The 13,829-nt window shown below is 32.9% G+C and overlaps 1 protein-coding gene and 1 long non-coding RNA gene across 2 annotated transcripts in view; one reads left to right on the forward strand and one right to left on the reverse strand.

The window, feature by feature from the left end:
* Positions 1–3,764: 3,764 nt before the first annotated feature.
* The window catches only part of LOC134851457 (procathepsin L-like), a 34,772-nt gene continuing 24,707 nt past the window's right edge, over positions 3,765–13,829 (forward strand). The window contains exon 1 of the mRNA XM_063867560.1: positions 3,765–4,269. Coding sequence (XP_063723630.1) covers positions 4,006–4,269 — 264 coding nt within the window. The 5' untranslated portion in view covers positions 3,765–4,005. The remainder of the gene's footprint in view (positions 4,270–13,829) is intronic.
* LOC134851459 (uncharacterized) lies at positions 7,131–9,544 on the reverse strand. The gene is made up of 2 exons (XR_010164234.1): positions 9,433–9,544; positions 7,131–7,258 (listed from the first exon to the last, which is right to left on the reverse strand). It is a non-coding gene; the product is annotated as an uncharacterized LOC134851459 (long non-coding RNA).

The following is a 13,829-nucleotide window of genomic DNA, read 5'->3' on the forward strand; positions in this document are numbered from 1 at the left end:
CCCCGTAATGACCAATTGAGCTATCTCCCCCCCAGCAAAAACAAATAAACTCTTCAAAAAGACGTCAGCAAACGGAAGTAGATGGATGTTTTGTTTATAGCACGCAATCATTTGACCGACTGAAGTTTTTTTATATGAGTATCGAGAAAAATTTTGAAAAAAAAATCGAAATTTATGAAATTTTTTTTTTGCAAAACTTTGTTTAGGCGACCATAGCCTCATCGAAGAAAGCGATTTACCAGGGTTGGTGCTCTAGCCTTGTATCTGAATAGGAAAAACGGTTCTCCGCAGCACCTTAATAGTGTTCGCAAAAACTTTTTGTCATGTTAAGAAAGGAAAAAAGTCGCTTTTTATGCCTGTTTTATTGATTCTTTTTTCAATCTGAATGAAACTTTTGAACTTTGATATTGTAAATTTTGGCTTTCCACAGTCGTTGGAAAATATGTTTTATGATTTCATGTCATTCAAACTATTTTCAAGTGGTTATAAACATGTCTCAAGTACCTATTGAGCTATCTCCCCCCCACGCGAGGATGGGGGGGAGATTGCTCAATTGATCCCTCTGCGTTAGTTACTTGCCTATTGCGCGTCTATTTGAAGTCTATTGGACTTCTATTTAACTGTCTAGTTGAATAGAAAATAAATAGTTTGAACCCAATTGTTTTTTTTGTATTTCATCGTTATAACACCAGATAATCGTATTTAACTAGTAGTAACCACTTAGTTTTTTAGTGTCCAACTTCAAATCAAAATTGCGACTACAATGGTAACAAAGCTTTGATATATTCCCATTCCAGAGATGGTTCAAAGATACCACAATAAAAGCATGAATGATAATTGCAACTACCACCAAACACTGGGTAACAATTTTTTCTGGATGTGCTCAGATATTTTACCAAAAATCGGGAACAGAAACATTATCACAATGGTTGGAGTGAATTTTATTTTAGTTTTGTAAGACTGCTGTTGTCAATTTTGTAGTGTTTCGGCTTAGGTGTTTCGTTTCTAGTTTTTCTCATTACACAACTCGCAAAATCGACACAACAAAAAATCGAAAAACACGCTTTCCCAGTTCTTTTGAATAATGTGGCCAGCTACGCGTAGTCGTTTTAATTTTTGATTAAGCCATCAATAAATCTAATGATTACAAAAATGTACTAGATAATCATAACCAAGGTAGACGTTTGCTGTGAAAGACCCACACATTGTTCTGACAATTTTTTTTAAAAACTAGAAAAATGTTTGCACTTTTTTTCATTCAATTTTTCATTCAATCCTTTTTAGTACATGGTGTGATTAGAAAGCTGGTGAAGAGCGCAGAAAATAATTGAATTCGTCGTAATCAACAATATTTGTCTACAAAATTTGAATGACAAACAAAAAACGAAACACTTATTTGTAGAATAGTTTGAAAATTTTTGTACGGTAATCTTCGTTGCCAAGGAAGCGCTAAAATAAACATCCATTTTTCTTAATAAAATCAACTTTTTTGAGCATAAAGCCTTGTATCAAAAGGTGTGCGAAGCTCAGTTTCGTCGCCTCTGTGTAAAATAAAGGTATGCGAATCTCAGTTTCACCTGTGTGTAAAAGTTTTTTGAATAAAACTTCAGGCTAAAAAACTTGAGTTTAAAAGAAAAGTAGTACTGGAAATTTATTTTAGCGCTTGTTCGGCAACAAAAATTTTTGTACAAAGTCCAAAATTATTCAGCAAAAATTTTTTGTTGTTAATTCAAACTTTGATTTTACTTATTTTTCCGCGCTTTTGAGTTAGCTCTAATTTTCAAAGCGCTCTAATTTTTTTTAATTAAAACAAGTTTTCTCAGCCTGAAAGCTTCACTAAATAAATTTTTTGACACATACGCAAGACTGAGGTTCGCACTATTTGCGATACAAGGCTTTAATCTAAAAAAGAAACTTTTTTCTATTAAGAGAAAGATGCAAATTGAAAAAGGAACAAGAAAAAAAAAGACGTTTTTTCATTTTTTTTAAATTGTCCTAAATTTTTCATGAGGACCTTTTGAGGTTGATATTGACCATTTATAATTCAGAGCCAGAGACTCATCAATCTTTTTAACAAAATCAGAATATTGTGGGAAACATAATAATTGGTAGAAAAGCCGACAAAATTGCAACCGATGGCCAAGAGCTGATAATCAATAGATATATACTGCTTATAAATGCTAGGAGCGCTTTATATAAAATTAATGCAGGACACAAATTAGATACAAACCAACAGAGTTTAACTGGACAACCAGAAATCACAAATGTTGGATTACAACACAAACATAGCTTAACAAACTGGCAGACAGAAATTGAGATGAAAGCTGCTAAGTTACAAAAAAAATAAAAATTGAAGAAATCAAACACAGCTGAGAAACAATAAAAGTCATTTGCTAGATGAAAATCGGCATGTTTGGAAATTGCGTGATTATTAACCGAAAATGCAAATTTTTTTGAAAGTTTGTGATAAGAGTTAGTTTGTAAAATTCAATTTTTTTAATTTCAGAAAATTGCAGCAAGAACTTCGCAAAAAAAAGTTCTAGCTTAACGTGTTCCACTAGTAATCTTCAAAAACACAGAAACAAGTAAAAACAAAAAGTTTTTTTGCAACCCGATTTAAGCCGAGAAGAACGAATGGACGGTCGGTTGCATGAAAAAACCGAAAAAAAATATGGTTGAAAAAAAATTCCACTTGAATCGAACCACAAACCTTTGTCGTCTCAAGGTGTTACCTCTAAGTGAAAAGCATAAGACAATTCATTGAATGTAAGTTTAATAAAATAAACGAACTAAATTTGATTTGATGGAAAATTTATTTAAATTATTTTTCAAAAAAAATTGACAATTTTTTATGTTCAGTTTTTCTAATTTTACGGCAAAAGTCTTGAGAGAGTGATTTAGATTTTTTTTGTTTGAGATCAATTGTCAAAAAACTAACATAACTAATAGGAACAACTAATAAAACATTATGCGGTTACAGCTATCAAAATATTTATCGACCATGCGTATAATTACCCACGCTGATTATTTAACCACGCTGATTCCCATTTTTTACGGTAGAAAACTAGTACCTGATAGCAAAACCCTTTGCTTATCACAAAGGTAATAAAAAGCACATTACTTAACGCTTTTTTCTATCGAAATTAAACTCAAACTGAAAAGTTATAACTAGCTTTTTCTGCCATTCGACGCATTCCGATGATTATTTGTGGTACCTGATTTAGCTTGAAAAACAAAAAAATTCAACGGTCGGAACAACAAACATTTATATTATAGTAATCAAAATTATCATAATAAAAGCATGGTCGCGATATAGTTTCAATGGCGGGAGCAAAGTCACGCAGAAAATTCTTCACTTTTGGTACACGCCATTTCGCAGCATATCTGTTTTGGTCGCGCCGCTTTGTAAACTTCAATTTTGATTCGCAATGGCCTCGACTTAATTCGCATAATTCGGCTACTGAAATAATGCTGCCATTTCTACTTCAATTATTGAAAGCGTTACGATGCACTCATTAACATAGCCAATATATTTTGATCTTCTGTTAATTAAATTTCCATCATCATCTACAATATATCTGTTCATCTGTCATGGAAAGTATGCGCTACATTGACTAACGGAGAGCTTTTTAAAGAGGTTGATACTGCTTATTACAAGCATTTCAGAGCGTTTAAAATCACATAAAAACTATTTTAGCTCACATTCGGAGCGTATCATTGATGTACAGATGTTGCATTTATGAGATTTGTTGCCATCGGAGCCTATGAAACAGTTCACTGGGTCCGGTGATTTTTCCAAAAAAGCACCAACATATTAAATTTTGAAATAAAAAACACTTTGCGGTTAAAACCAGCCAAGCGTTAAATCATCCACTATAGTTTAGAAACTTACATTAAGCCATTAATCGATTTGTTTTAACATTTTTTTAAAAAATCTCATGAATTGTAATGAAAACTGTATAGAATAAATTGCCTTAGAAAAGTTTAAAATCGAGCGTTTTTGTTATGACTAACATCATCATGAACACATTGGTGCAGTCATATCTCATCATCATTTTAGTAATTATTTCTCTGGCCGCTACACCTTTAGCATCAAATGGAACCTCAGGATCTTCTTCTGGATCGGCGGGCTCTTCGGTTCCAGAAGCAATCGAGGGTGAGCCACATGTGGATGAGTGGGTTTCTTGGAAGGAGAAGTACAACAAACAGTATGCCTCAGAGGATGAGGAAGTTGAGAGGTTTTTGATTTGGCAGGAGAATTTGGAAAAGGTCAGATCATTATCAAAGTTATAAATAGAAATGCCAATTATGGCTTTGTTATCAAGAATGACACATTTTGTTATTATTGAAAATCTCATCTTGGAAGAACACTAAAAAGGCCAGTTAGTTGATGCCGATAGATTGCTGCCTATCGATTTATATATAATGTTTGTAAAGTTTATAGATTTTTCCTTTTAAACTTTGTAAGACGTCAGTGTCCTTAAGTACCTCAAATTTCAAATATCAAACAATTTAAACTTTTTGAAGTCAACTTAAGATATATAACAGATGCTACTTATTTCCATTTTGTCTGAACCAAACGACATGCCCCATGAGTAACGGGAAAGAAAATGAATTGCAATATGACGACAATTTACCCTTTTCCAGCATACTCCTAGCTGATTTTCAAGAAAATTTTAGAACACTTTTTTCAAATTGACTGCATTTTTCATGAAAAAAGTTCAAAAATTAACAATTCGGCGATCCAACTCCAATAAGTTATAGTCAAAAACCTCCACTTACCGTTACCTTACATCAACCGAAGAATAGTTCAGTAACATTAAGCGTGAAATTAAAAATGCTAGTTTTTAAGTTTATTGCCACGAGCAAGCCCGTCTCCATTAATCGAATCACAAAAAATTGGTTGTTTTTAGCAAGCAGCAAGCATTTAAAACAAAAAAACTTGAACGGTTTGGGTTATTCCATGTCATAAAATTTTTGCGAACTTTCTTAAGGCAAGCTGTTCGTTCAAGCTATGTTACTATTAAATACTTCAATGTGTTCCAGCTTGAACCAATTCTCATATTTTTTTCCGAGCAAAACGTTCAGGTGATTAAGCGTTTGAATTTTTTATGCCATTACATGCTCCAGGTGGATTCGCATCGATTCGCAATTGTTGATTTGTCTGAGCAAACCATTCAAGCGCTGAAACTCTTGAAGTAATAAAAGTTATTTCATAGTGAATCGTTAAGCATATAATTAATGTTTTTCTTCGCGAGCCCCGAAGTTTAAACATATCTTCGAGCAATGAATCTGGGATATTTAAAGGCTATATTGTGAATTGACTCGCAATTATTGACATTTTTAGCGAGCAATTGATGCGAAGATCAACCAAATTTTCAAAGTCAACTCATTGCGTGAATCGGTTCGCAAAAAATTCAAATAATCAATTTTGAATTATGACATATTTTTCAATTTGCGAAACTTCAAATTTTTCTCAGCAAGCTATTCAAACTATGAAACCCTATAAAATTCAAATTAACTCACTAAGCAACTCGGATAGCAAAAAACATGAGTTTTTTTGAGGCAATGAGCAAGATATTGGGGCAAAAAAACTTCGACAATTATCGAGTTCTCCATAGAGCAAATCGGTTTGCTCAAAACGTAAGTTTTGTAGGCAAACCAATCGTGCAATTTTGATGAATTAATTGGTTCGACAAAATTTGATGTATTCCAAAGCAAACTAATCAAGTCATGAAATGTTTCTTGTAACTTTACACAACGAATCAGTTAAGGAAAGCTTAAGTTGTTTGAAGCCAGCTGTTCAAGCGATGAAACTTGGAAAAAATTCAGGGCATTTTATGAAGCGAATCATTTTGCGATAAATTTGAAATTGCATCGAAACGTTCAAGTTTGGAAAAAAAACAAGTTATTTCTAAAAACGAATCGTTTTGAGATTAAAACTTTTATTGGTTTTAAAAAATTGGTTCGGTAAAGTTTGAAAGTTTTCCAACAGAAACAATTGAAGCAACAAAATTTTTCATTTAATCAAAAAGCAAGTCTATTTGAGAAAAAAGTTTATAAGCAAGCTCTTTAAGTAACAAAATTTTAAAAATATCAAACTACTTCATTCATCAGATTGGTTTTTTCTAAGTAAACATGCTATTCAAGGGATAAAGTTTGAAATATTTACTCTTTTTGCATTGAATGAATAGGTTCGCAAAAAGTATAGTTTTCTCAAATCAAGCTAATAAACCAATGAAAACGCTAAAATTTTGAATTATTTTATTAACTTGGATTGCTTAGCAAAAACATAAAAACGGATATCAAAACTATCAAACTTTGAACATGTTTCGAATTTTTTCTCATAATTCCGATTGCTTTGCAAAAAGATAAAACTAATCACAAAAAAATCTCATAGACCGATTCAGCTTACAAAAATAGGAAATTTTCCAGCAAGTTTTTAAAGCAAGGAAAATTTTAAATAAATTGAAGTTGTTTTTGTAGTTTGGGTTGCTTTGCAAAAAGTTAATTTTACTCAAGCGAGCTATTGAAGCAATCAACCTTTTTAAAATTCCGGGGTTGTTTTCATAGCTTGGATTTCATCGCAAGAAAGCTGAAATTCTCAAGTTATTTCATAAAAGGAATCGGTTTACAAAATTTTTTTGTACTGAGCATTTTATCAAAGCAAAGAAGCTTCAAAATATTTCATATTTCTGAATAGAGAGAATCAGTTCGCGAAAAGTTCAAGTTATTCTAAACTAGCCGTATTGGCTCGGGCAAACTGGTAAATTTTCTAGGCAAATTAAAAGGAAAATTATAACTACTTTGAAGTTGTTTTCATAGCTTGGGTTACTTTGCGCAAAGTTAAATTTAGCCAAGAGAGCTATTGAGGTCATCAATTTTTTCTTCAGCATTGCGCTCGACAAATTTAAAACGTTGCGTTTTGATAACCAATGTGTCCATAACGCATTCCGATTTTCATTTAAACAAACGTGAACAAAAAACGGGTGCGACAAGTTTTTTGGGGCGGTGAGGAGATGCGACAGTTTTACCTGATAGCAGCTTTTTTTTTACAAAAATGTTCACAACCAATAAACCAACTTCCAATAAAAAGAGGTTCCTTCCATTAATAAATGTTGATGAATGAGTTTAAAAAGGAGTGAATAATTTTTATTGGACTAGTAGTAGTATAAATGACAGTGAACTTTGTTCACACGATGGAGCCACAGCAGTCATGTAAAGCCAGTTTGTTCAACTCCGCCACCTCGTGTTGAACCTAAGGGAAACAAAAAACGCTGAATACAATCTAGGTAAAAACGAGGCGGGATTTCGGGGAAGTTTAATGGGGGTTCGACTATTTTTCTGAACCCCGATTTCAGCTTCCGCTCTTAAGTATCCACGGGTGATTTGGAAATAGCTGGAAAACAGCTCGTAAAAACCCGAATTCATTTTGACTCAAAATGGATAATACAGAAATTTTCATCTTTTTTGATTTAGTCAAATTATTTCACCGATAAACTAAGTTTGATCAAAATCACCCTCTAAGTCTTTCAAAGATTGAAATTGAGCGGAATCTTTTTGTTCCGACTTTCGATACGAAAGTAACGGAACATTTGTGCTCGGGGTGGGTTTTTTTTTCATCAGACAAATTTCGACTTTTTAACTAGCCATTTTTGACGAATTTTTTTTACATCATTTGAAAGGTATTGTTGTCTTGAGCTCAAATTTGAAAAGATATTTCACCTGTGATCATTTTTCGTAAAGTTACGGGGGCTTTAAGATTGCCATTTTGGCCAATTTGGGACAATTAACGCGCGATATATTTCGCGCTATTAACGCGTAAGCGGAGAGTTAATTCGTCTTAGAAATCGTTCCAAATTGGTTAAAAGAAGCTTATTTGCCATAATTGGTTTGTTGCAAGAAGCGAAATCTATCTTTTTGTACTTTGTATGGCGTGTGGGGGGATGATTTTCTTTAAAAATTTCAAAGTTTAGAACTTTTTTTTTGATTTTGTTTTTTTCATTGAATTTTTTAATGTTATTACTGCTCCATAAACCTTAAAAAGCAGTCGGAACATTCAGGGCTTCGCCCTGATACGAGGAGTCTTGTTTGTTATTAATTTAGGCTTTCCTTCCTTTCATGCTTGTCTGACTTTCCAGAATAGCTCAATTTTTTAGTATAACTTATGTTAATTGTTCCGACTTTCGATACGAAAGTAACGGAATATTTGTGCTCGGGGTGGGTTTTTTTTCTTCAGACAAATTTCGACTTTTTAACTAGCCATTTTTGACGGAATTTCTTTATATCATTTAAAAGGTATTGTTGTCTTGAGCTTAAAACTGAAAAGAGATTTCACCTGTGATCTTTTTTCGTAAGTTATGAGGGTTGAAAGATTGCCATTTTGGCCAATTTGGGACAATTAACGCGCGATATATTTCACGCTATTAACGAGTAAGCGGCGATTTAATCCGTCTTAAAAATTGTTTCAAATTGGTTCAAGGAAGCTTTTATGCCGTAATTGATTTGTTACGAGGAGTAAAATTTATCACTTTTTTATGGCGTGTGGGTTAGATTTTTTTAAATAGCGTGTGGTTAAATGTTAGATTTTTGAAGATTTTTAATTTTTTTTTACATTTAATTTTGTTATGTTGTTTTTGCTCCATAGACCTTAAAAGGCAGTCGGAGCATTCAGGGCTTCGCCCTGAGACGAGCAGTCGGCTCTTTCCCCCCCCCCCCCAGCTCACACGAGATTCAATTTATTAGTGTAACGAGTGGTTTTACGAGGTTGATTATGAAGACCAAATATGTTTGTCGTGGCCTTATCAATCTGTATGTAAATTTTCATAACAATTGGACAAAGTGGTCAACAAACTTACATGTAAAAATTTGCAGGTGGGGGGAAAGGAAAAAGAGCCGAGCAGTCTTGTTAAAATTTGGAGTGAAACGAAAGTAGGCTCAGCATTTTTTTTATGCAAGATATTCTTTTAGCAGTCTTTCCATATTTTTTTTTAGAATTATTGTTCATGCTTATTACATGCTGGTTTTAATTTGTCCATGAAAACTATTGTATGAAAACTCCGTAAAAAACTTTCCTTGATGTTACGTTGTTACAAAATTATGGGGGGGGGGGTGGAGAGGAGGGGTAGGGAGTGAAAAAGAGCCATCTTTTCTCAAAAAAGAACACAAAACACCACACTGTCTTAAATCAGTAAGCAAATACTTCCCTTATTAGCATCTAAACGATGTCGAAATTCGCATGTTTAATTAATGAAGACCGGGCAAAAAAATTGAGCACAGAAAAAAATCCGTTTGTTTTTTGATGTCACACCGTGAAAAATTAAGTTTGAGCGTATAAAATTTAAGTTTTTTTTCCTGAAAAAAAACCATCGCGATTTTTTAAGTGTCTTCATAACATTCAGTGACACTAAATAATGAGAGTAATAATAGTACCTGGTGTGCGAATCCGTTCATCTCAGCCGTGAGACATTCTATTCTCTCCCGGTGAAACTCCATTTCGGCGGCGTGCTGCTTCCACGCACAACAGTGCTTCTCCATCTCTATCCTGTGCCACAGAAACTGCTCCCTTCCGAAAAAGGAGTCCTCGTCACTTGGTAAAAACTTCACCGAGAAACCAATACGAGAGATAAATGAGAATAGCGGCACATACATTTTTGCTGAAATTTGAAGAAAAAAAAACACGGAAAAAAATTTCTCCCAGAGTTTTTTTTCATCTTTTTATTTTTGGCTGTTTTTGTAAAAAGAAAAGGCACTAAAATAAGTTTCAAGAACTACTGTCCCGTGAAATCGGAGAAAATTTAAAGTTTCAGCCGTTGAAATGAACGAAAGTTTTTAATCACCTTTTTGTCGTTTTTTTCTTTAGTAATTATTAGAAATTTGTAGCTGAAAATTTGCCATATGATGAATTAAACTGATTGTCAAAATATAATCAAATAAAAAAACCATCATTTGTAATTTTTAAGGAGTTATGTGGCCATTTTATCAGAAGGTGTCAGAGAAATACTCCGGACGTCAAAAAACTATCGTGAAAAAAAAACAAAAAACTATCGGGAAAAAAAAACAAAAAAAAAGTTTCAGCTTTTGGTTGAAATTGTTCGTTTACCTAAGAAAGTATTGAAAAAATTATCCGCTAATAAAAACACTAAATTCAACTTATAGTTAGTTTTTTATTAGATTTATGAATTGTCACAATTGTATTAGCATTTTAACTAATTCCTCTGTTATTTCCTATTTTGAGTATTACTTTCCTATATTGAGTACATATTGAGTACTCCGTGTACTTTTATGATAAGTTTTGGCACCTCTAAAACATCTTTGACGCCCATCGATTGAATGACCAAACAAAGCCCTTGAAAACATTCAGATAAAGTGTTTCATCCAAGAATAATCAAATTTTCAGTCATAAATCTCACATGGTTAAAGAGATAATGACAAAAACGGAAGAACACTAAACGTTACAACTTCTTAACTGAACATTAGAACTTTTCTGGGCTCTTTTTGCTTCCCTTCACTCTCCCCTCACCTCGCATGAGCGTCAGCCTTACGGTTTAACGAGTGGTTTTACATAATTAATCATGAAAAAAAAACCAAATATGCTTGTATTGGCTCAGTAAATTTGCATGTCAACTTTCACAACAATCCGACAAGGCGAACAATGCTTTTATAAGCAAAAATTTGCTTTTTTATGTTTCAATTGTCGTGATCGAAACCACAGTGATCGCGTTATCAATTTGCTTTTATTAAGAAATCAAATTAGGACATTTTATCTCTCCATTAGCAAAATTGTTAAAGTCTTTAATAAATTTCATGGCTTTCTCCTACCCCCTCCCCATCTCACAAGAACATCAATTATATGCTTTAACTAGAGATGTTACAAAGTTAAGTATGAGAAACAAATATTTATTTTATGGCTTAAATATTCGGCATGGTAATTTTCAAGCAATCCCAAAAAAAAACAAGTATAGCCGGTTACTGTGCAAGAATTTTTTTTTTCAAATTCGTTTAGTTTTTTCGACTTGGTGTGATAAAAGGATCTGACTTCAAAACATACTTAAGCAAATTGGACAAAAACTTTTGAAGAAAAATGACTAGAATGAGGTAAATTTTTGAATTTTTTTGAAATTTTTGGTTCCCAAAATGAGGCTAAAAAACTTCAAATATATTTTACTTGCCTAAAAATAAGTTTTAAGGTCTTAAATTAGGCCTAATTTAATTTGTTGGCCTGCTCGCGTGCTTTATTTGCTCGAATTAAAAAAAATCGAATCCCTTTTTCTCAAAACTGACGAAAAAAAACGTTTCGAAAATTTTTCAGTGTGGTTCGAATCATGACTGAAAGGGCTTCAATAAACAAAAAACTATCGGGAAAAAAAACAAAAAAAAGTTTCAGCTTTTGGTTGAAACTGTTCGTTTACTTAAGAAAGTATTGAAAAAATTATCCGCTAATAAAAACACTAAATTCAACTTATAGTTAGTTTTTTATTAGATTTATGAATTGTCACAATTGTATTAGCATTTTAACTAATTCCTCTGTTATTTCCTATTTTGAGTATTACTTTCCTATATTGAGTACATATTGAGTACTCCGTGTACTTTTATGATAATTTTTGGCACCTCTAAAACATCTTTGACGCCCATCGATTGAATGACCAAACAAAGCCCTTGAAAACATTCAGATAAAGTGTTTCATCCAAGAATAATCAAATTTTCAGTCATAAATCTCACATGGTTAAAGAGATAATGACAAAAACGGAAGAACACTAAACGTTACAACTTCTTAATTGAACATTAGAACTTTTCTGGGCTCTTTTTGCTTCCCTTCACTCTCCCCTCACCTCGCATGAGCGTCAGCCTTACGGTTTAACGAGTGGTTTTACATGCAAGATATTCTTTTAGCAGTCTTTCCATATTTTTTTTTAGAATTATTGTTCATGCTTATTACATGCTGGTTTTAATTTGTCCATGAAAACTATTGTATGAAAACTCCGTAAAAAACTTTCCTTGATGTTACGTTGTTACAAAATTATGGGGGGGGTGGAGAGGAGGGGTAGGGAGTGAAAAAGAGCCATCTTTTCTCAAAAAAGAACACAAAACACCACACTGTCTTAAATCAGTAAGCAAATACTTCCCTTATTAGCATCTAAACGATGTCGAAATTCGCATGTTTAATTAATGAAGACCGGGCAAAAAAATTGAGCACAGAAAAAAATCCGTTTGTTTTTTGATGTCACACCGTGAAAAATTAAGTTTGAGCGTATAAAATTTAAGTTTTTTTTCCTGAAAAAAAACCATCGCGATTTTTTAAGTGTCTTCATAACATTCAGTGACACTAAATAATGAGAGTAATAATAGTACCTGGTGTGCGAATCCGTTCATCTCAGCCGTGAGACATTCTATTCTCTCCCGGTGAAACTCCATTTCGGCGGCGTGCTGCTTCCACGCACAACAGTGCTTCTCCATCTCTATCCTGTGCCACAGAAACTGCTCCCTTCCGAAAAAGGAGTCCTCGTCACTTGGTAAAAACTTCACCGAGAAACCAATACGAGAGATAAATGAGAATAGCGGCACATACATTTTTGCTGAAATTTGAAGAAAAAAAAACACGGAAAAAAATTTCTCCCAGAGTTTTTTTTCATCTTTTTATTTTTGGCTGTTTTTGTAAAAAGAAAAGGCACTAAAATAAGTTTCAAGAACTACTGTCCCGTGAAATCGGAGAAAATTTAAAGTTTCAGCCGTTGAAATGAACGAAAGTTTTTAATCACCTTTTTGTCGTTTTTTTCTTTAGTAATTATTAGAAATTTGTAGCTGAAAATTTGCCATATGATGAATTAAACTGATTGTCAAAATATAATCAAATAAAAAAACCATCATTTGTAATTTTTAAGGAGTTATGTGGCCATTTTATCAGAAGGTGTCAGAGAAATACTCCGGACGTCAAAAAACTATCGTGAAAAAAAAACAAAAAACTATCGGGAAAAAAAAACAAAAAAAAAGTTTCAGCTTTTGGTTGAAATTGTTCGTTTACCTAAGAAAGTATTGAAAAAATTATCCGCTAATAAAAACACTAAATTCAACTTATAGTTAGTTTTTTATTAGATTTATGAATTGTCACAATTGTATTAGCATTTTAACTAATTCCTCTGTTATTTCCTATTTTGAGTATTACTTTCCTATATTGAGTACATATTGAGTACTCCGTGTACTTTTATGATAAGTTTTGGCACCTCTAAAACATCTTTGACGCCCATCGATTGAATGACCAAACAAAGCCCTTGAAAACATTCAGATAAAGTGTTTCATCCAAGAATAATCAAATTTTCAGTCATAAATCTCACATGGTTAAAGAGATAATGACAAAAACGGAAGAACACTAAACGTTACAACTTCTTAACTGAACATTAGAACTTTTCTGGGCTCTTTTTGCTTCCCTTCACTCTCCCCTCACCTCGCATGAGCGTCAGCCTTACGGTTTAACGAGTGGTTTTACATAATTAATCATGAAAAAAAAACCAAATATGCTTGTATTGGCTCAGTAAATTTGCATGTCAACTTTCACAACAATCCGACAAGGCGAACAATGCTTTTATAAGCAAAAATTTGCTTTTTTATGTTTCAATTGTCGTGATCGAAACCACAGTGATCGCGTTATCAATTTGCTTTTATTAAGAAATCAAATTAGGACATTTTATCTCTCCATTAGCAAAATTGTTAAAGTCTTTAATAAATTTCATGGCTTTCTCCTACCCCCTCCCCATCTCACAAGAACATCAATTATATGCTTTAACTAGAGATGTTACAAAGTTAAGTATGAGAAACAAATATTTATTTTATGG

This window comes from Symsagittifera roscoffensis, chromosome 7 (genome assembly GCF_963678635.1).
Source record: "Symsagittifera roscoffensis chromosome 7, txSymRosc1.1, whole genome shotgun sequence".
NCBI lineage: Eukaryota > Metazoa > Xenacoelomorpha > Acoela > Convolutidae > Symsagittifera > Symsagittifera roscoffensis.